The sequence below is a fragment of the Aplidium turbinatum genome, chromosome 7, assembly GCF_918807975.1.
Source record: "Aplidium turbinatum chromosome 7, kaAplTurb1.1, whole genome shotgun sequence".
NCBI lineage: Eukaryota > Metazoa > Chordata > Ascidiacea > Aplousobranchia > Polyclinidae > Aplidium > Aplidium turbinatum.
The window spans coordinates 30459688-30483511 of record NC_137478.1 but is presented as its reverse complement, the minus strand read 5'-3'; the positions used below and the strand labels follow the sequence as shown (position 1 = coordinate 30483511).

The 23824-nt window shown below is 38.0% G+C and overlaps 2 protein-coding genes across 2 annotated transcripts in view; both read left to right on the top strand.

Moving 5' to 3' along the window:
* Positions 1 to 9669: 9669 nt before the first annotated feature.
* Positions 9670 to 11960, top strand: LOC145774856 (malate dehydrogenase, cytoplasmic-like). Its single transcript, XM_082586188.1, has one exon. The coding sequence runs from the start codon at positions 9716 to 9718 to the stop codon at positions 10721 to 10723; it is 1008 nt and encodes a 335-aa protein (XP_082442314.1). The 5' UTR covers positions 9670 to 9715; the 3' UTR covers positions 10724 to 11960.
* A 4-nt stretch (positions 11961 to 11964) lies between these two features.
* Positions 11965 to 23824, top strand: part of LOC145774854 (FMR1-interacting protein NUFIP1-like) — a 16165-nt gene continuing 4305 nt past the window's right edge. Inside the window, exons 1-5 of the mRNA XM_082586187.1 lie at positions 11965 to 12394; positions 12706 to 12781; positions 13131 to 13287; positions 13589 to 13648; positions 18102 to 18262. Coding sequence (XP_082442313.1) covers positions 11999 to 12394; positions 12706 to 12781; positions 13131 to 13287; positions 13589 to 13648; positions 18102 to 18262 — 850 coding nt within the window. The 5' untranslated portion in view covers positions 11965 to 11998. The remainder of the gene's footprint in view (positions 12395 to 12705; positions 12782 to 13130; positions 13288 to 13588; positions 13649 to 18101; positions 18263 to 23824) is intronic.

The window sequence follows — 23824 nt, the reverse complement described above, 5'->3', positions numbered from 1 at the left end:
AGCACAACTAACCATACCATAACACATCTGATTGGCAAAGCAGCTAGTGACGTTTTGCAAAACGGGTGAGGATTGGATAAAACGAAGGCGTTTTTTGACATTTTTGAATCTGGGAAAGCAAGTTTGATAGTTGCTTACCTGGAGCCTCAGTGATTGTTTCTGACAGAAGCGTTTGCGTTAATTGGCATTTATAGGCAAGACATGCGGTTTGGTGAGGACTTAGACTACTCACAAGCGTTACGAGCAGTGTTGCCAACTTTTAAAAATTTTTACAACCCAAACTCACAACCAGCCCAATTATTTTTTGATACCAGCCCAAAACCCGCAGTTGATTAAAGAGCAAAAGTTCAAACAAAGTGATTACTGATTACCGAAAGTTTCCGAAACACTACGTTCAAGCACTGGGTGGCGATAAAGCACACTACAGAGCTCAGTAACACTACACCAACTTGCCTTTTTACTGCATTCGTCCTTGTACAAAGCTTTAAGCTTATTATGTTTCGCTGTACTAACGAAACCAGCCCAAAAAACCGCAACCTTGAAAAAAAAATGCAACTCAAGATGAAAACTAGCCCAATTGGGCGTGAAAACCGCAAGGTTGGCAACACTGGTTACGAGTAATTCTAGTCACGAATACAGTAATTTTCAAGTTAAAATAGACGTGATAAAAATAATAAGAAGTTAAACCTAGAATTCAGTCATTATATTTTGCTTAGTTTTCGCTTAGGTAAGCACTATGCTTTCCCTCACCGATCGTCACTGACCCTTATATACAGTAGCCTAATAGGCTACATAAATGTGACACATTTTTGGTTAGGCCTACTCCAAACATAAAAAGCTGTTTCCAATATCTTTGGGCAAAAACAAATATCCTATCCATTGTGACGATTAAGGCGTTGTGACGCAATCAAACTCGTGGTTTTAAATAACCCTTTTGTAATTGAAGCTCTAAAGACCTTACTGAAATGTAGCAATTTGAAACTAAGAGCTGGATGTGAAGCTGAATCATTGCTAAAGTAGGCCTACTTGAAGACTTTCAAATCTATGCTTCTGTGCATTGTGAAAATTATGACTGAAAGTACCTTATTAATTATCACCATTGTCATGTAGGCTTACAGCGCCCAGGAGCATACTGTAGTTTGACTGTGGATGTGGCGCTGTATAAATATTGTTATTACAGTAGAATTCGCCTATAACGGCTTCGTTTATAACGTCAATTCGCCTATTACGTCACATTTCGCTCGGTCCCGGCAGAATTCATATCTTTTACGTACCGTACATTGTAGTTCGGCTACAACAGCATCGCCTATAACGTCAATTCGCATGTAACAGCACCCTTTATTGGTCCCCAGACGTCTTTTGTTCGTTTATAACGTCACTTTAAGCCATCACCTTCACCACGAACGGTCTATCTTTTAATCCAGTTAGCGCTGCTGCTTGCAAAATGTCTTCCCTTTATTTTACTACGTCGTTCGCATCAGGGACTTTAATTAACTTTTTCCCGCGTGAAAAACTATCACGTGTAAAAAGCAGCTCTACAGCTGACCTTTAAACAACTCAAAGCAACAGTTGTACGTGCAGTACTGTATAAACTAGAAGCCGCAGTGTTACCATAGATATCTTATATATAGATATGCAACTCAGCAATCGTGGAATTATCGTCACGCTCGACTGACTTTATGGACACAATCAACAATCAAGGTTGCCAGCTTGGCTAGCGTATCTATGGTAGGCTATTATTGCACGGTTTGGGCTTGGCGAGTGGTGGCTTTTGAGCTCCTTTGGAATATTTTGTTTGGCGTATATTTCAAGTTTTCACAGAATAGCCTACTATGAAAAATCAAGACAATAATCTTTCTTCACGTAGGTTATGCAACTTCTGTTTCATGATCGTTGGAACTACCATTTAAGCTTATTTCCAGTGACTCATTAAAGCTTGTTGTAGGCAGTTTACAAACCTGAGATAGAGGGGCGCCGGAACGATTGTAGAGTGAAATATACGGTAGCGATAATGCTGGGCAACTCGTTCGTTTTCCCCTTATTAGCCATGAAAGTCGAAATGTGAGACAGATGAATGATTGAAATAGCTTGAACAAGAAACGAAAAAAACAACTGAACTGAAAGGTAAATTTCCCATTCATAGCATCACAATCTGCTGCAAAGTATAAAATGTGTCCACGGGATAATTTGTGTGGGCCTACTGTAGGCTATAGGCCCTATAATTTGGCTAAAAGCGAATAGCAGAAGTTGTTAGCTTATATTGCAAAATGTGCAGTAGCTTACATGACCTTTAAAGGGCACCATTGCCCCCCATCCAGAGAAAATTTGAGGGCAGGGGGCATCCTCCCCCCTGCTAAGACAGCTTCATTAGCATCACGGATCCAACCGCCAAACCAAGACAATTTTAATGTTTGGTACACACCATAACTAGGCTACCAAATGCTATAGCACAGCTTTCGGTAGCCAGCAGTAACTTTCATTTTGGTAACACTCAGTAGATTAATTGAATAAAACTTCAGCTTGTCCTGGAACTACAGCTCCAAAAAAGGTCTTTACCTACTTATCAATGGTTGACAGGCTTGTTGTTAGGCATTGTCGGAAATTTTCAAGCATTTTCAGGGGTTGTCAGGCATTGTAGAGTAGCTACTTTCAGGCATTGTGTAGGATTTCCAGGCATTGTCGATCATTATCAGTGGTTGACGGGATTGTTAGGCATTATAGAACATTTTCAGGCATTGCCAAACATTTTCAGGGGTTGTCAGGCATTGTAGAGTAGTTACTTTCAGGCATTGTTGGGAATTTCCAGGCATTGTCAAGGATTTCCAGGCATTGTTGATCAATATCAGTGGTTGACAGGTTTGGTAGTCATTATGGAACATTTTCAGGCATTGTCGAACATTTTCAGGGATCGTCGAACATTTTCAGGGGTTGTCGAGCATTTTCAGGGGTTGTCAGGCATTGTAGAGTAGCTACTTTCAGGCATTGTTGGTAATTTCAAGGCATTGTCTAAGATTTAGGGGGGGCAGAGGGTGCAGGTACCCCGGACCCCCGACTTTTAAAGGGCCCCCTACGTAAAAAAAATGTGATTTCGTGTTAGTTTTTTTCTTTTAGCTTTTGTGGTTTCTGCAAAATGCTGTGCAGTGCTGGATTGATGCTACTGTAGACGTCGAGGGGGTGTTTCGCGCCGTAGGCGAATTTTTTTGCACGGGGGCCCCTGATCTAAAAGTGCCCCCGGGCCCCCCATCAGTTAAATCCGGCCCTGTGTGAAAATGAAATGCGTTTTTATCAGATTATAATCAAAATCAAAAATCGTAGTCTGAAAGTGCCGCCCCAGACGTGCCGCCCGGGGCGGTCCGCCCCTCCTTCCCCCCCTAGCTACGCCACTGATTGTCGGACATCTTCAGGCATTGTCTAGGATTTCCAGGCATTGTCGAACATATTCAGTGTTAGATAGGTTTGTTAGGCATTGTCGAACGTTTCTTGGGTTGTCGATCATTACCAGGTTTAGACAGGTTTGTCAGGCATTGTCGATACTTATGATAGCCAGATCATTTAAACGCTGCTGTGTTTGTGTATACTGTAAATACGTTTACAATATACCTACGCAAAATAGAAAGGGATCATTCTGCTGCGCATGCAGAGCTGAGAATAAAAATGCATGAAAATGTTCGACAATGCCTGACAAACGTGTCAAAAACCAATGATGATCGACAATGCCTGGAAATCCTAGACAATGCTAGGAAATGCCCAACAATGTCTGAAAGTAGCTTAATCTAGAATGCCTGACTACCCCTGAAAATGCTAGACAACCCCTGAAAATGTTCGACAATGCCTGACAAACCTGTCAACCACTAATAATGATCAACAATGCCTGGAAATCCTAGACAATGCCTGGAAATTCTCAACAATGCCTGAAAGTAGCTACTCTACAACGCCTGACAACCCCTGAAAATGTTCGACAATCCCTGAAAATGTTCCATAATGACTACCAAACCTGTCAAACACTGATATTGATCGACAATGCCTGGAAATCCTAGACAATGCCTGGAAATTCCAAACAAATGTCTGAAAGTAGCTACTCTACAATGCCTGACAACCCCTGAAAATGCTCGACGATCCCTGAAAATGTTCGACAATGCCTGAAAATGTTCCATAATGACTACCAAACCTGTCAAACACTGATATTGATCGACAATGCCTGGAAATCCTAGACAATGCTTGGAAATTCCCAACAATGCCTGAAAGTAGCTACTCTACAATGCCTGACAACCCCTGAAAATGCTCGACAACCCCTGAATATGTTCGATAATGCTTGAAAATGTTCGACAATGCCTCACAAGCCTGTCAACCACTGATAATGATCGACAATGCCTGGAAATCCTACACAATGCCTAGAAATTCCCAACAATGCCTGAAAGTAGTTAGCCTACTCTACAATACCTGAAACCCCTGAAAATGTTCGACAACCCCTGAAAATGCTCCACAATCCCCCAAAAAGCCGACAATGCCTGACAATGCCCAACAATGCCTACAATGCCAGACAATGGGTATTTAGAGGTACCCTCTGTGACTGTGATTTGTTTTCAATCGCCAGAATCTCCATAAAGCAGTCCATGCGGAACGAGAATGTGACGTCATCACAAGCAATCCATACGTCAACTTGAAAACGAAGAAAGTTTTATTTAAACAAAAACCAAAAAAATATATTAAAAATAAAGTTGTTTTGCTGTGCCAAGTTTGAAGTCAATGCATACAGCCATAGCTACGCTGTTAGCCTTCAAACATCGTTACGCACCACTGAGTTGCATATCTATATATAAGATATCTATGGTGTTACACAGTACTACTGTATGTAACGAGCTGTATTGCGCAAATTTCTTGTACCTTTCGCTGTAGGTTATTTTTTTTTAAACAATTTCTTTGTTTACTGTATTTTCTGCGTATCTTTTGTCAGTTTGGTGGTACACAGTAAACCTGACTGGATTATACACGTCTTTCTTTAATCAAAAGACAGTTTTGGAAAAGTTTGCGGTAGTTCGTCTATAACGTCAATTCGGCTATAACGTAAGTTTTTGCAATCTCCTAGAGGTGCCGTTATAGGCGAATTCTACTGTATTATTATTTTATTATTATTGTGTGAAGTACAATCTTAATGATACCGGTAGGCAGCAGCAGTGGCCGAGTGGTTAGCGCGTTGGGCTCGCAGACGAGAGCCTGCATGTTCGACTCCAGCCACCCGCACTTGCTGTTGTTTCTCTAGGCAAGAAACTTTACGATAATTGCCTCTACCCATCGATCGATTTCGAGTAATGGGTAGTACCAAATTTAAGTCATAAGTAGAGTAGACAACCGGAAACAGACATTGCAGTCGGCTGCAGCGTGGGTCAGGTGTACGTCGGAAGGCGTACACCGATGCATAGCGCTTAAGTCCGCTTTCCCGCAATGCAGGATAAAGATAATAAAACAAAACAAAAGGCTACTGACCCTGCCTGTAGGCTATTCAACAAACCTTCATACCTTGAAAAGACTTTTCAATGGACAATCAGCTGATAAACTTGAAATTAAAGGTAAATAATAATCAGAGCTGAAAAGATTGTTGTGGCAAATATGAATTAAAAGAAAAAGATCTTCCTTTCCTGAGGACGCACGCAGGTGCTCCAATAAACCCGCTTCACCAGCTGCTGAATCATTCAAACAAAATGTATTCGATGTTGCAATGGGATCGCGTTGTTGGTATCGACAAAAGTATCAACAGACTGAAACATTGTTGAAAGGATTTGTTTGAAGTTCTATGGAAATTTCATCGTTGCCTGTGTGACTATGTCTGATGTGCAGTGGGAGTTATAGGCTAGCCTACACCAATGACGTTTTTCTTAACATTTTGGATGAGTTGGTAGGCTACTTTTAATTGAAAGCTACTCGGCAAACTTCACCTGCCAATCCGAAAGCACCATCCTCATAATTTCTACTCAAAGAAGACATATTAATTGCAACTGCAACATATTTTTCAAAATAGTTGCTTTGAGAAATTTTTGTTTTGTTTTATTATCTTTATCCTGCATTGCGGGAAAGCGGACTTGAGCGCTATGCGACTTGAGCGCTATGCTATGCATCGGTGTACGCCTTCCGACGTACACCTGACCCACGCTGCAGCCGACTGCAATGTCTGTTTCCGGTTGTCTACTCTACTTATGACTTAAATTTGGTAGCCTACTACCCATTAGGCTACTCGAAATCGATCACTGGGTAGAGGCAATTATCGTAAAGTTTCTTGCCCAGAGAAACAACAGCAAGTGCGGGTGGCTGGAGTCGAACATGCAGGCTCTCGACTGCGAGCCCAACGCGCTAACCACTCGGCCACTGCTGCCGACAATTATTATTTCATTTAGCCTATAGCTATTTCCAACAGTTGCTAGTGGAAAACGTGGTTTTAGTAGGCTATACTGGAGTTTGTAAAGGATTGTTTTGTCTGCGGTTTGTCGCTTCTACCTTTTTCTAGATCTCTGCTAGGTTTGTCAAATATTGTTTTTTCGTTGTGATGGTCAGAAATAAAAACAAACTAAACTGAACTATTTGTACTTTACCATGATTCAACACCGATTGAACAGCTTATCCAATGCATATTGTGCATCGATTCAGACGTTGCAAAATTTTGATGATTTAATGCTGTGATTTGTAACTTTGCGTCGCAAAAAGTCTGAAAAGGATTAAATTAAATGCTTTGTTGAGCTAGTTTCTTGCCTGTGTGGTGTGTTTACATTTTTTCTAGAAGCAATGGCATTTTTGCTGAAAGTAAGAATTGCTGTTATTTTTTGCTGAATTTTCGCTTAATTATAATGCAGTAATTTTTGAAGATTTTCATATCGACAAAAGGTTTTTCCATATCGATACGTTGTTAAAATTGATAATTTAAAGAAATTCAATTTCACGCTGATGAAACTAGGCTAAGTCCCGTTTAAGACAGACATTCAACGCATGATACAAATTTGCTGCTTATTTTTTGTATTGTTTCCCGACCAGACCAGTCCTGATTTCTCTCGGAGGCCCTGGAATGAATTATGTAGTAGCCTATTAGGCATGCAGACGTAGAAGCTACAGGCTCTGTAAGAAATACTATATATCAAAACTTGTTTGAATTTTTCCGTTTTATTGGTTTATCCTATTTGACCTTGACTGATCTTTGCTTACAGTGTTGCCAGATAAAGAATTTTGTCCCAATTAAAAAAAAGGAAAGATCTTGGGAGACAGAAAGTCATTGCGATATTTTAAAGTTTCTCCAATGCGAGGACAAAAAAATTAACTACGAATTTTGTAAACATTAATATTTGAGCAGGTGAAGAGTTTTTGGAAAAAATAGTTGAAAGGCATAGCCTAAACAACTAATTTAACAAAGGTGACGATCTTCTTTTCATACTTGGTTATCTCGAATTCAATTCAATTTATTTTTTATTATTGAAACGCAAAAGAAACGATACTGTAGAAACAAAATACAGCTACCAAACCAACAAAAGGAAAAGGTGGCAAAACCGTTATGGTTTGAGCAGGTTTGAGACATGCATGCACGAGATCTAATTTTATGGTGGGCCTATTTGTATTGATGAATATAATTAAGCACGGCCATCAAACCTGATTGTTGAAACAAGTAGCCTAGATGGATTAGTTGAAAGAATCAATCGTCTCTTAACTTCCAAAACAACTGGAGTGCCAATAGTTGAAGCAATGCGGGGACGGCTGAACCTAACAACCATCACAAAAGCAAACAGCATCCACAAAGGACTATGTAGGCAAGATTTCAAACAGAAATGAAGTGTTTGCAGCAATGATAGTGAGTAGCATATAGCAAGCTGAAGAAAAACCACGCTGAACATTAATTTAACTACTCTGATAAATATAAAATTTCTGGTGAAATGAAAATGCAATTGAGAAATTTTTTAAGCGACATTGGGAAAATTTATTTGTATGCATTTGGTAACTCTGTTTGCAGAAACAAGATTCTTCCAGGCAGCTTCCACAGCGGAAAATGCCGGTGTCCATGACCATGTGCCGATTTGTTTGGTAGCCACTTTAACAAGTCGAAATTCTGCCACTGAAATTGACTAGAATGCAACCGCCAACCAATCAGAACATGTTATAAGAGGCTGCCGTCCAATTGTGAACCTTCTAGCGCTCATCCAAAGCGTTAATGCTTGTTTTGAACTTTATTTGGTAATTAAAGAAGAAAAAGAGCAATAGCAGTAGTGGGAATCGAACCCGCGTCAATGAAATGACTACTTTCTAGCCTTAACCCTAACCCTTAAGCCAACCAGCTGACAAAAAATCCATCACTTAATTTGCTTTCTATCATCTTCTTTTCGCCATTTTTTACGTCACTTAAACCGTAGCTTATGATTGGTTGGCGGTTTCATTCTAATCAATTTCAGTGGCAGAATTTTGACTTGTTAAAGTGGCTACCGATTTGTTTGCACTGCCCCTCGCTTTTCGTAGAATGCACAATTGCACATGTTCGCCTGGTTTGTTTGAAGTCTATGTTGTGAGTGAGGTGTGTCACGTAAAATTACCATATGGGCAAAGTGTAGCGAAATTGTAAACTGATTATCCTGTTTCGGCCACAAGCACATCGTAAAGTTTCCGTTTTGTTGCTTCTATTTTTTTTTCTAAACCTTTGCTATGTTTGGCATACTGCTTTTCGTTGTGATGGGTCAGAAATAAAAAACAGACTGAACTGGTTATCATCGCTATGTCATTGAAATATGAGAAGCAACTGATCTCATCACATGCAAGGCCAGTGTTTCTAAATAAAATTTGCTACAATTTTTAAATACGCAATACTTTCTTTCGTATAACTTTGTATGAGAGAGTGCAGACTCGACGACCTCCTACGCTTTCAGGGCTACGGTCTTTCGCACTCTCTCATTGGATGCACACTGTCAGTTTTTGTTTTATGTATGTTTCGACGTTTCGCATCCAAACAAAAATAAAATGACCATCCATCCATTCTCAACCTTTTGCAGTTTCTACTGGTATTTTTGGCAGCTCACTGCAATATAGGCTACAGTGGAAATAGTGCAACAGAAATAGTGGTCACGCTGTGTACAATTAAGCAAGCAACTTTACATACCATAAGTGAAAACTTAATGCCGCTTATTATGTGAAAATCATTTCGAAGCTTTGTATGAGGTCATATACAAAGTACAATAACAATTGTAGAGTGTCATCACTTTTAAAACTTTTTTGTGCATTCAATTTTATTACTGTAGGAAAAACCTTCACTCACACTTGTGGGTTGCTTTAGTGATGTTACGCTCAAATCATTACAACACATGACCTGGCATAGCAATGGGCTACTAAGTTTAGCTTGGCCTGGTTGAGTATGTATGACTATGAATATTTTTGATAGTTGAACGGTCATGCAATCAATTAATAGTCATGCAATTTATTGCCAAACAGGCCAAATGCGCTTGCCAAACAGTTACAAGAAACTATTTTTTTTCTGAGAATAGCAAGCTTAAATAATGTAACTGGAAACATTTTTGCAGAATGCACAGTGTGATATAAGCTATTTTATTCCAAAGTATAAAGTGCGGGGCAGGTGCTGCAACGAACAACTTAAGCTGTTATATATATCTTTTTTGAAAATTTGAATTGTTTTATGTTTGGGATTTTAGGAAATTAGTTTGTAAAATCTAAAAGCTAACACTTCACTAAGTTTAAAAAAATGGTTCGTGATCTTAAAGTTTTGGTAACAGGAGCTGCCGGTCAAATTGCTTATTCTTTATTGTTTCCAATTGCCAATGGAGATGTCTTTGGAAAAGATACCAACATCACTTTAGTCCTTCTTGACATTCCTTTCATGCAAGAGGCTCTTGGGGGTGTTGTGCTTGAGTTGCAAGATTGTGCTTTACCAAAGTTGAAAAATATTATTGCAACTGTTGATGTGAAAGAAGCTTTCACAGATATTGATTTTGCCATATTGGTTGGTGCCATGCCTCGTAGGAAAGGCATGGAGAGAAGTGATCTTCTCAAAGCCAATGCAGGAATATTCAAGGAGCAAGGAAGTGCACTTGATCAATATGCAAAGAAGAGTGTGAAAGTGTTGGTTGTTGGGAATCCAGCAAACACTAATTGTTTGATTGCTGCCACAAATGCACCTTCTATACCAAAGGAAAATTTCACCTGCTTGACAAGGCTAGACCAAAATCGAGCACAGGCTCAAATTGCTATGAAATTAGGTATTCCCAACTCTGCTGTGAAGAATGTGATTATCTGGGGAAATCATTCTTCCACTCAGTATCCGGATGTGCGTCATGCAACAGTGACAGTTGGAGAAAATGCCACACCAGCCCTTAGTGCAGTTAAAGATGATGCTTGGATCAATGGAGATTTCATATCAACAGTTCAAAAAAGAGGAGCTGCCATAATTGAAGCTCGCAAACTGTCAAGTGCCATGTCTGCTGCAAAGGCAATTTGTGACCATCTTCGTGATTGGCATTTTGGGACTCCAGAAGGATGCTGGACGTCCATGGGAATCTACTCAGATGGATCAAAGTATGGAATACAAGAGAATCTCATTTATAGCATGCCATGCTTCATTGATTCTCAAGGAAAATACACAATCAAGAGTGGCTTGGACATCAGTGATATTGCTCGAGCAAAGATGGATGCAACCGCGGCGGAGCTTGCAGATGAGAGAAATGCAGCGATGTCATTTGTTGACAGCAATTGACTTGTTGCTCAGTCACAACTGTAAAGCTGTACATGGAATTGTAACAACTTGATTACAACAAACAAGATATCTTTTATGTATTGCAGTTAAGATTAAACTCTTGTTAGAATCTTTGCTATTTAGTAACTTTCAAGCCTATTGCATGCTTGTTTTACAGCATAGCAAGCTGTACTTTGTAACATGTTTGATTACAAAATTGTGGTTTTTATAGTAATCATTGATCTTTTTTACTTGTGTGAAAAGAGAGCTGTGATCTACATAAGTTAAAATATTAGAAAAGCGTGTTCTTTAAATAAATATCTTTATTGTATTTTGTGATTTTCAAGTTGTTACTTTTATCAAGTACAGTGTTACTAATTTGAAGCACTTTAAAAAGTGTTGTAATTAACAAAATATATAATACAAATACAAACGGCATCACAGGATTAGTATTGTTTTCATGTAAAAAATTTAAATTCAAATGACACATTTTGGCTTCTATAAAGCCTGCACAATCTTTTCAAATGTGCAGCAAAAGATATTATCTTCTAACGTCACCTGTAGTTTTAGTGTAATCAACCTAAAATCTATTTAACTAAATTAGAATTATATGACAGTTGTGGCTGTGTCGATGTTTTTGCTCTTTCTCTGCTCAAATGGAGAAAACTGTTCAATGAAATAGAAGTATGATTTTGAAAATTATCAATGTTTTATTGGATGTAATGAAGAGGATTTTTTCATCATGTTTAAAAAATAATGTGATTTTATATTTTAATTATATTTGATGGGGATTTTGTGTTATCATGGCTAAAAGGAGGCATGTCATGTTCTTTGAGTGGCTGATATACATTCATCAATTATTTGATTACATGTTTAATCATAATCAGCACTGAAATAGTATTTTTAAGCTGAAATATGATTTGATAAAATTTCTATCAATGTAAAAAAATGCCATCTTATTACAAATTGTCATTTTTGCCAATGTGGAATGTGTACTTCATTGATTGAAAAGTAATCACTACTCTAAAACTACTTGCTAACAGTGTCTGTTCTGAGAAGTACATGCAGTGAAGTAAGAGCATTTGTTGGGTTTCATGTTGGACATTTAAAATTTCACATAATTTTTTACAGTGTATCTATTTCATTTTAATTTGAAAATTTCATTATTGCATTATAAAAAACCTTAAACTGCATTTCAAGCTTAACCAACAACAAGAAACTTAATACTATATTGCTATTGTTCAATTGGTTGTTGCAGGGTGTCTAAAGTTTAAACCTAGGGAATTTAGGGAAATCATGAATTTTAATAGTCCTCCACCCAATGGCATGAACATGCCACCTTGTAACCAGTTCTTACCATGGCCTCAACATCAACAGGGTCCGTACTTGGCTCAGCCTCCATTCATGCCTCCGAATGTTGTTGGCAATCTTGAACCATGTTGGACACAACCTCCTCCATTTCTTTCAACACCATTGTATCAAGAACAAAACCACTCCTTTCCATTCAGCCCAAATCGGCAACAGCAGCAGCCAAAACGGCACGGAAAACGCCATTCTAATAGCAACAATGCTCCCTCATTTGCAAAGAAGGCCAAGTCAAAAGAACCAACTTTTATTGACTTTTGTGACGTTTGTGATCGAGGATTTAAAAACGAAGAAAGAAAGAAACAACATTATGCAGAACATACTGTGGTAATCATGATGTAATTTTTCTTAGACTTAATTGGTTGCTGCATACAAATAGAAACTGACATACATTTTCATTACTCAATACTCTTCTTTTGATAGACTTGATGGCTTATAACATATTTAAATCTGTGATCATTACATTCTTACAGTGTAGTGTATGCAGAAGCAGTGATAGTGAAACAAGTCTATAATAAAGGCTAGACATTTTATCTATTCATATTAAATTTGTTTGTTGAAGTTTATCTTACTACAAAAGTATTGCTACCGTAATGTTTTTGTTTGTTATCAGCAACTGATTACAATTAATATTTCAGTGTACGGAACCAGGCTGTTCGTTTGAAGCTCATTACAAAATTGTTGAAATTCATAAAAGAAACCTTCATGGGCCAAGTAAGCTTCTCTTAGACTCGGTTTGATTTGAAATGTTTCATAGTTTACTTTCATATCAGAAATATTTAGCAACCAATGTCACCTTAACTCCGAGGCAAAGGAGGGTTTGAGACAAGAGTTTGGTGTATTGTTTTATCATGAGCCATGCTTTTGATAGTTGAAGTGACTCATGTTTAGGAATGTTAAAATTGTTTATAGAAATTGTCCATCATAAACATGTTTTTTGTTTCTTCCGTTTAACAAAATGATTGCCAATACAAGAATCATTTTTTATGAGTATTACTGTTCACTTGTTTTCTTTGGTATGTCTATTCAACTTTTTACAATTGACATTGAACTGTTCTAATAGACGGAGTTAAAATTAATTTATCAACACCTGAAGAGATATCAAAATGGCGAGAAGAACGTAAAAAGAATTTTCCTACTTCAATAAAAGTGAAAGAAAAACTGGAAGAAGGAGCAAAGAAAATATCATCTGGTGCAGTATTACAAGAGCAATCTTTTGGGTAAGATTTGTGGCATGGGATCATTGCGTAAATTACTTCATAAATTGTGAATTAAACTTGAAATATTACTGTGTTATTTTGAAGAATTGACATCTTGCAAGATTATTCCTTAACTTTGGTTTAACCAAGTGTTTTATTCTTTTAGTTTAGTTTGTAAGCTATTTACTGTGTTTCCTGCTGGAAAAAAGTTGCCCGTTTGAGTAACTACACACTTAAGACAACCTTTTTCTAGCTGGTTAACCGAAGAAAACTGATCAATGTTAATTTCTTTGTCATTTGTGTTTTTTCTTGAAATTACCAGAAAATTTCGCAATGGGAAAAAAGGAAATCGCTTCCAAAATGGAGGGAGAGGACAGTTTAAGTGAGTTACTTTCATTTTTACGGAAGTTAAGTTTTGTTGATCATGAAATCTTCACTTATGAAAGCCGCACATGTTGCTTCTTCTTTCGTGTGAGACAGGAGTGTTCAGATATATATCAGGGCAAGTGATTGAAAGCCAGGTGAGAGTAGCTTTGTCCAGTGCTGCTATGCCATGGATTCCATTCAACGCCTTGTAAATGGTCAGCAATTTGTTCCTCTGCGCCAAACTTTGCTGCACTGCTATGTTAACTGCGGTGTCAACGGTTTAAACTTTGGCCATACTTGCGCAGCTTTCTGTTCTTGCCATAACAGTCGATTCTGCACTTCTATGGTCGTGCTGTGTTGTTGAAGTATCGAATAAGCATTTTGCAAAGAACATAATAAATTCATTAACTTACAGAAAAACTAGTGTTAGCTGTTTCCGTGACAGGAAGATTGCCCGTCAGAAAATTGCCCGTGTGGGAATATTATTGCTCGTGTGGGAAGATTGCCGTCGAGAAAATTGCCACCCGGAAAATTGCCCGTCTTTGAGTAAGAAATAGCTGCGAAAAAAATTCAGCTGTGAGTCTGTATTGAACCATTGTTCCTCAAATAGTCTAAGTTTTTGTGGCCGTGCTAACTACTGATATATAGCCTTCTACATAATTTTTCATTCAGGTACGTTTCAAACCTTTCAAGGTTTCGCCACCTTTTCCCGTTCATTAACGTGCTGGTAGGTCTATATCGATTTTTGTAGTTAGTATTTTTTTCGTCCCGGACGCGTGAATGACGAAAAATAAAATGATTGATTGATAGCACCTTTGCAACCAGATTGGTGCGACGAGATTTAATCATCATGTTTTGACACTGATCTTTATCAATTCATGAAGTAGCCTACTTTAATCTGTAGCAAACTTGAAAATGTACATTAGGTAATTTGCAGTAATAAAGGCACATCACATCATAAATTTATCATTTAGACATTGAAAGTAGCAACAACTTTCATGCGGGAATGACAAGTATGGGGAAGGTTTAATTGATATCAGAAACTTACATGATTACTATTGTTGCGCATGTGTTAACCAAAGCGATCATACAGAAGGCAAATAATGAGAATACATCCATCAAAACACCCAGACGATTCTATGGTAATACACAAAGTGTAAAACAATTAAGAAGGGTGGCAACATAACAGTTCGTGTCATGTGCGTTGTGCATGGCAGATTAGCCAGTTTTCACTTCATAGTTAACAATAGCAACATCAATTACAGGGATTTACAAAGGCATGTCGGTGAAGCCTGATGGGGGTTACTTTAAAAATTCAAAATATATGCATATTATAGGCCACACTTGTTAAATATGACATTTTATCATTACTATCATATTTTGAAATAAGATTTCTAAGCCAGACATCTAAGTCTCGGTATTTTTTTCGCATGGAAAGTGTATCCCTTCTTTCTAATTGAATTCTTCTCGAATGGGCTATCTCGCTGCCGGTATGCTGTCGGTATGACATAGAGCAGTGGTTCCCAACCTTTTTAACCTTGCGGCACCCTATCAAAGAGCGGAATGGCCCGTTTCGGCGAGTCCGATTCGGCGAGTCCGATTCGACTAGTCCGATTCGGCGAGTTCCCTATTCGGCGAGAGCCTTTTTCGGCGAGTGCCCTATTCGGCGAGTTTTTGAAATTTTTAAAAGGAAATTATCGGGTACCGTAGCCTAATTACAATTGCTGTTTTTACATCGTTTTAACGTCGCTAAACGTTGAAATCGTGCAGAAAGGAATAAAAATAAAATGTTTGAACTACCGTATTATTAATTAAAATTCGTCATGTCAGTTTAGTTGTTTTTATTTCTGACCATCATATGAAAAACAATACACGTCAACATAGCAGAGGTAGAAGCGACAAAACGCGAACGTTAAAACGTGCTTGAATTCGTCATGTCAGTTCAGTTGTTTTTCTTCCTGATCATGATATCAAAAACAATACGTCAACATAGCAAAGATGTAGAAAAAGGTAGAAGCGACAAAACGCAAACGTTAAAACGTGCTTGTGACCGAAGTAAGTTATTCAGTTGAAAGAAATTTGGCAAGGTCGCAATTGTTTTTGATATGATGGTCAGAAATAAAAACAACTGAACTGACATGACGAATTTTAATTTAATAATACGGTAGTTCAAACATTTTATTTTTATTCCTTTCTGCACGATTTCAACGTTTAGCGAGGTTAAAACGATGTAAAAACGGCAATTGTAATTAGGCTACGGTACCCGATAATTTCCTTTTAAAAATTTCAAAAACTCGCCGAATAGGGCACTCGCCGAAAAAGGCTCTCGCCGAATAGGGAATTCGCCGAATAGGGAACTCGCCGAATCGGACTAGTCGAATCGGACTCGCCGAATCGGACTCGCCGAATAGTAGCAGACCCATCAAAGAGATAAATAGCTTGCGGCACCCTGGCAAAACTAGATCAATTTTATGAGGTTTATGTATTTCAAATAACTGTATGAAATAACACAGAATGAGTTATACAGTATAGTGCTCGTAAATAAATGTATTTATTCAAAAGTCAGTGTGGAATTTGGGCTTGACTTCTTGCACAAAGTCCCTTAATATCTGGGGGCACATTCGATATTTAAAGCCACCCGCATTTCTTCCTCGACTATAAGCAGTCATTCTCGTTTTTTTTTTTAGTTTTTATGTTCGTTAATACGGAAAATCCACTCTCGCATAGGTATGACGTGGAAAACTGCAGCAAAAGCACAATAGCTTTCTTTCCAACGCAAGAATATTCATTTTGAAGTTTTATCCAGAACTCGTCAAATTTTTATCCAACAAAAGTTTCCAATTTTATAATGGTTCCCAAACAATCGTGCAATTTTATGATCGTGCCGGGTCACACAATCCGATAACACTGGTCTACACGATTTTTGCTTCATGAACTTTGAAAACTGATTTAGAGTACTTTTGGGGTGCTGAATCCGAATCTGACCTCAAATTTATCCTATCACGTCAGGTTTGTGAGATATGATAACAGCAAATTGTTACTAATTGTCAAAAGTGGAAGATTTGACGTTGCGTTTATTGCACATACACATTGTGCTATATCAAGAAATCCAGGCCATGTGGTGCATAGGTAGCTGAAATACACTCACCAACTATAATTTTTATACCAATTTGTTTTCTAAGCAACATTATTAACAAGGCAGTGTTAATACATTACAGTGTTAATACATTACAAGGCAGTGTACAACATTAATAACAAGCTTAAAGGGAGGCCAAAAGTATAACTGACCCCTCTCCTTCAATGTTGTGCATGAAACCACAAAGATTTAAGCAGGCTTATGGTAATGCTTGTCCAGTGACCTTATTTAGGTTGTTTTGGCCTGTCTAACGCTAACCTTTCGTTATAGCACTGCATATGTTGGTGGTAAACGCAACGCCAAATCTTCCACTTTTGACAAAAGTAACAATTTGTTGTTATCACATCTCACAAATCTGACGTGATAGGATAAATCTGAGTTCAGATTCGGAACCCCAAAATTACTCTAAATCAGTCTTCCAAGTTCATCGAGCAACAAAAAATTTTATTTTTGTAGACCAGTGTAATCCATCACTACAATTTGACTTAGTGCGCCGTGAAACGCAAAATAAAATCATGAAACCTGACAATAATGATGCGTTTCAAACGTTTTTATGGAAAGAACAGCAACGAGTCAAAATTTCTTTCATGCTATTTTTCCTGTGCGAGAAAACAAAGGCTTACTGCGAATCAGAATTAAAATAAATAAATAAATTCCGCACTATAGCGGTTAAAGTCAAAATAAAGAATGGGCCACAGTATTGCAATATCTCAATATCTCGCGGCACCCTTGAGCATTGCAATTGGCACACCGGGGTGCCGCGGCACCCCGGTTGGGAACCACTGACATAGAGAGTTGATATCTATATTCCCCAGAAGCATTGTTTCATTTAGTTTGGCATTTGCAGATTAAAATTTATCACGCCTTTTATCACAGCTGGGTGCTTAGTTTAAACTATTAGAGAAACAATGGTTCAGTACAGACTCACAGCTGGACTTTTTTCGCAGCTATTTCTTACTCAAAGACGGGCAATTTTCCGGGTGGCAATTTTCTTGACGGTAATGTTCCCACACGGGCAATTTTCCGGCGGGCAATTATCCGACGGGCAATTTTCCTAGTGCCAGCCGTTTCTTCTGCAGTTTATGCTTGAGCTTGACCGGCTTTCAGCAAATTTTTGTCTTGTTTTGATAGAAGGTTTGCCACGTTGTTCCTTCTGCTTCAAACGTGTAAGCTTAGCCACACCACAAAGTTTATCAGCGGTTTTTATTTTGTTGATTAAATTAAAGCAATACGGTATTAACTTTTATGGAACTATATAGAGTTACCAATACCTTCGCAGTTTGTTCATTCGCATTGTGCTGTTTTTCCTAACATCAATCACTACAAACATCAGAAACCGCAACGAAAACGCTCCACCCATTGCTAATGACGTCAATCCTAACGTTGACGTGCAAACTGAGAATCCGAGTTCGAATCCCGCCGATGCTGACGACAAGTCTAGCAATCCATTGGATGCGCTCATAGAGCCACCTCCAACTTCACAAGAGAGACCTGGTAAGGTGTCTGTTTTAGCGAAGTATTATAATTGTAAGTACAGCAAAGGTTGCCAATTTAGATGAATCATGTTATAAACTGAAGACAAGCCTTAAAGCAGCCGGCGGCCATGGCCGCTAAGTAGTGCTTGACCTTGAATGACCGCCTGTGCTACCTCCTCCGTCGGCCAAGTTTGGCCGCCGGTTTCTTCTAGCCAATTATTTAATTTCGCAATAGAATGATCGTGGATTAAATGTCGAAAATATGTAGTATCAAAGAGTGACGCAGAATTAGGTCAGCGCATCATAGTCACTACTGTTGTATTGAATATATCCAGCTGCGATCACCAGCGCTGTATATATATCTTGTTTGCAATTCCCGATGTTTATTTTAACGAAGTGTTAATCCGAAGTGCTAATTTACATCGGCTGGCAATATTGTCGTTTTTATATCGATTCAATGTTGTCGGACATTGAACCGTTGTTAAAAAGGAAAACTAGGTTAGTTGACATCCGTGGGTAAAACACGTGTCTTCATAGTTGAGAACGCTGTGGGTTAGTAACTTCACACCCTCAATGGTGACATCATAACGGAATAAATGGTCAGGTTTTATTAAAGGCGGTATGCAGTTGAAACAATTTACTGAGCTGCGAGCAGTGAAAACAATTTAGGGTCGTTAGATGGTCCAGCAATACCGGATTACAATCCCCATAAAGCATTTAATGCGTGGTACAACGATTCTATTGCAAGACGTCGCCCAGACTTCAACAACGCTAAGTGATCATTTTAACATTGTTGCAAGTTTAATGCTATTTACTTGTGCTATCATTATTGTATTTTGGCCTCCAAGCACGCAGATTTGGCTGCCGAGAAGGAGCTCTCGGTAGGCCACGATGCAGGGTTGAGAAAAACCCGGGTTTTTTTAAAAAAGCCCAACCCGCCCGGGTTTTTTTAAAAAAACCCGGGTTTTTTTGGGTTTTATTGTTTTTTTTTAAAAAAGATGCAAAAAAAGGTAGATTCATGCTTATTTCACCTCAAAACTACTTTTTACGAATGAAGTGCCTTTCACTCACAGTACATGCTTGCATAACTCAATAAAATAATGCACTAAGGTTGTTGTTGCTTGAATGTTGCATCATCCATTAATTTCAAGATCAAGTTGGATGTTGCATATCCACTGATTTCTATACCAAGTTGATGCTACCGTGGTAGAAATCACATTATTGCATCATTTGCTTTAAATTTGAAGGCAAGGAGCATTTATGCCATCATGTTTAAATATTTTTTATCATTTATATATACATACTATATTATATATAGTAATGGATGAGTAATTGAGCGATTGCGTGGCCAATGGCCATTTAGGCAAATGCTCTGAAACAGCCAAGCATTAGAATCCAGAATCTGCGGTCCACGACATTAAGGCGCGAACAAAACGGCGCAGAGGCAAAACGGCGCCAAAGTCAACGTAACCAGCTCAGAACCTTTTCCTCATTTTGTTAACATTTTTTGGTCAATTCCTCTTTGTCATGAGTTGCCAAGGGTGGTGGGGGGGGGACTTATATACCAGCTCCAAAAATCCTTATTCACACATAAACTTTCGTTATGGTTGCAGAGTATTATCGTTCTATAAATTGAACTTGTTGCGTTGACTTTGGCGCCGTTATGTCTGCGCCGTTTTGTTCGCGCCTTAATGTCCTGCTTCGCAGAATCTGTAATTGGTAAATAGCCTCCTAAATTGCATTTCACATCATATATACAGACTACAGTAGAGTAGTACTTTCAGCAGTTTAACTATAAGGCCTTCTTGCATAAATGAGTTTTAGTGTAGTATACACAAAGGGGCATTACTTGATTTCTGTGTACTGTACAATATCCACTGCGTTTTCAGTTTATTCTTGGAAATTTACTTCACAATCACATCCTTAAGTCCTAATTTAAAGTTTGTTTTAAGTGCCTTGTAGTGTTTTTGTTCATTTTTTCAATTTTCTAATAAAAACTGGACAAATATGATGCTCTGGGTTTTTTTATGGGTTTTTTTGGGTTTTTTTAAGTGGGTTTTTTTGAAAAAACCCACCCGGGTTTTTTTGGGTCGGGTAAAATACCGACAACCCTGCCACGATGGCTGCCGGAAAAAACACGAGTTTTAAGGCCTGTGAAGACATAATGTATGTGCTAGCAAGCAAATCAGACTTGCTGGCTGAGGGTTTACTGCTTGCTTGGGATGTGATTTATTTTAGTTGTCGTATTTGTAGCAAGCGGAATGGCCCGTTTCGGCTAGTCCGATTGGGCTGATCCGATTCGGCTAGTCCGATTCGGCTATTACCCTTTTCGGCTACAGCCCGATTCGGCTAGTCCGATTTGGCTGATCCGATTCGGCTAGTTCCCTATTGGGCTACAGTCTTTAGCGGTTAGTTCCCTATTCGGCATTTTTTTTGAAAATCCAACGATAATCCTTCTGTAATCCAACAAAATCCAACATCGTTTCTTTTGCATTCCGACAAATTTAGCGAAAAATGTTTGAATTATTAAATTTCTTTTATAGTTGAAATTATCGAAGCTTTAGATGAGTGGGGTTTTGACCTAACCATTGAGATCTTAAAACTAAAAAGCGAATTAAATTTATTTTTGAACTATTAATGTTTGCTCAGATGAAATTGACATGTATCATGTGTCGCCGTCTGCATGCAAACTTAGAATATATTAGAATCCTCAACTATTACAAAATTCTAAATCCAACGACGCCTTCTGTTTATTTACAGTAGAGAATTTTGTATTTTGATCTCGAAGCTTTAGATGAGTGGGGTTTAGACCTAACCACTGAGATCATAAATCATATTTATGACACCGGCATAGGCGCCGACTTTTAATTTTGCACGGGGTGGCGGATAGCACAATATGGCAACCTAAAAACTTTCAAACTGTATTGTTTTTGTTTTTTACTAAGCGTGTTTCGTAGATGCAATTGTCTTTTCACACCTGATTTGTAGCTCGATTATTTACAAAGCAACTTTACAACAAACCACAGGAAGTATGTCGTGAATTTTATTGTTACGTTGTCGCTCCGACATTTAACATTTGGCAAAAGTATTTTTGCGAACGGCAGCTCTGTCAATCCAACTGTTAATCAACTGGTCAAGTTGTAACCGTTAAGCTTCAGCTTGATAAACATTTAAAATTAGGATGTGGTTCTATCGCTGTTGCGTCATGGTAGATCACAAGTAGGTTTTTATGCGCCTGAGTGCACTACTAAACGATCGCTCCGCTTCGCAGGTGGTGGAAGGCAACGAACGAAACCAACGATAAGTATATTTTCACAATGCAGACCACGTTTGGAAGCATTAATGATCTTGTTTCATTGCTTGCAAATAGATCAAACAGTTGCGACAGTTGAACGCTTTTTCGGTGGCATCTTTAAGCTGAATATAACTGGAATGTCGGGGAAAACTTTTACTGGACGACTTTTTGTAATTTTTTCTATGATGTAACAAGCAACTCCTAACTTATGTCAGACCAATAAATTCCCTCCTCAAACTTTTACAGGACAACTTTTCGTAATTTTTTTTATGATGTAACAAGCAACTCCTATGTAAGACCAATAAATTCCCGCCTCACAATTTGTCACGCATTGACACGCAATATTACATTATTACTGCATGAAGTAGATAACAAAGTAGAAATTAAAGCAAGAAGTAGATGACAGTACACTCCAATTGAAATCGGAAAATAATTCAAAATGCAAAATCTTGACTAATTGAAAAAGGTTGCTTTCATTATTGGAAATTGGCAGGGGGTGTAGCTTTCCTCGAATAGAATCATGTAAACGTGTAAATTTGCAGAACGTTAAAACTGCTACTTTACTAGGTGCACTTTTTAAATAAAAACTCAAAAAGTTTCGAAAATTGCATTTTTTTTAATAAAATTTGAAAATAGATATTCATTTAGGAGGTGGAGCTATAAATCATCGAGATAATTTTATTTCCAAGTATTTTATCGTCATTTTGTTCCTTCCTCGTATGGAGGGTTGGATACAATGCGCCATTGTTCTCGACCATGAGCTGTGCGTACTGCACATTCATAAGTTAATTTTGTCCATTTTGTGATGTTTGTTGTCCAAATCATTCTTGGTCTGCCTTTACTTCTTTTACCGTTTATCTTCCCTTCTATTAATGATCTTTGTAATAAATTTTGCCTTATTGTGTGTCCGAAATACTTCAATTTTCTTCTTTTGACTGTTTGTAAGAGCATTTTGCTTGAATTGAATTTGGAGAGTACTTCATCGTTAGTGATCTTTTGTTTCCATGAAATTTTTAACATTTGCCTGTATGTCCAGAGCTCGAAGGCATCGATCCGTTTCTCCATTTTTTGTGACATTGTCCAAGTTTCGGAATTGTATAATAATAAGTATTTTATAGCTGGCATAATTTATAGCGATATTATGAGCAGTTTAAAAATTTTCAAAAAAGATTTTTGAGGGAGGCAATGGAAAGATCGTATTTTATTGATTAATAAATCCCATTGTAAACCTAACAAATGTAACAATGACTTATGACAAGTAACAAATAAAACGATCGCAACAACAACAAGGAAAAAACTCGTAGCCACGTGTTGCGTAATCTTCACGTAGCCTGCTTGATGTTACGCGAGTATCATGCTTGTGACAAAAACAATCATTTTCTTCGCAATACTGTATTGGTTCACCTCTTGCTTTACGTTGACTTGAAGCGAAAACCAATGATCAAAAAAAGATTTAAACGTCCGTTCAAATTACATTTATTTGCAGTAAGTAATGTAACCTAAACGGGGTGGCTGCCATCATGCCATAGAGGTTATGGGGTGGCGTGGCTGGCCACCCCGTAAGTCGGCGCCAGTGGATGCATTAGACATTTGCATTTTTGTAATGATTTTCAAGCGAAACAGAAGTGTTTTGTTAGTTGTTCGAGTGTGTTATTGTTCAAAATACATGTAAAAACTTACATACGAGTTATTAATTAGAGATTAGCATAAATTTGATGCTTTAAAACAAAGTCATATATTATCATATATTTCAAAAAATAAAGTCATATTTTTCAATTTTTTAGGTAAAAAAATGGCCCTAGTAATAAGTAATAGCACAACGTCACTATCAAAGCAGTTGTAATTATTAGGGTAGGCCAGTCCGTGGTGCATTCCCAGGTCCAACGTCAATGCAGGTGAACAATGGTTGCGATTATTACAATTCAAGTACTTGACATTTCTTGGCACATTTTCTCAAATGATCAAAATATAGTCATCATAACACACATTATTACCTGATTTGTTGCCACACAAGTGTGGATGCGAGCCTTGCATTTCTCATCACGTCGGGAACAACGCCAGTATTTCTTAAGCTCGTCTGGACTATATTGAGCTAGTTGAAACATGTAGCCATCATGTAGAAAAACCTCACCTTTGCGCTGCGTACTAATCGATTCCTCTGCCATGATCAAGTAACATCAACTGAGAGTCTAACGAAGGAACTAACCAAAGGAATTTCAGGTCATGTAACGCCGAAACCCAGGTTTACTCTAAACTGCCACTTAGGTTTTAACTTCATCTTTTATG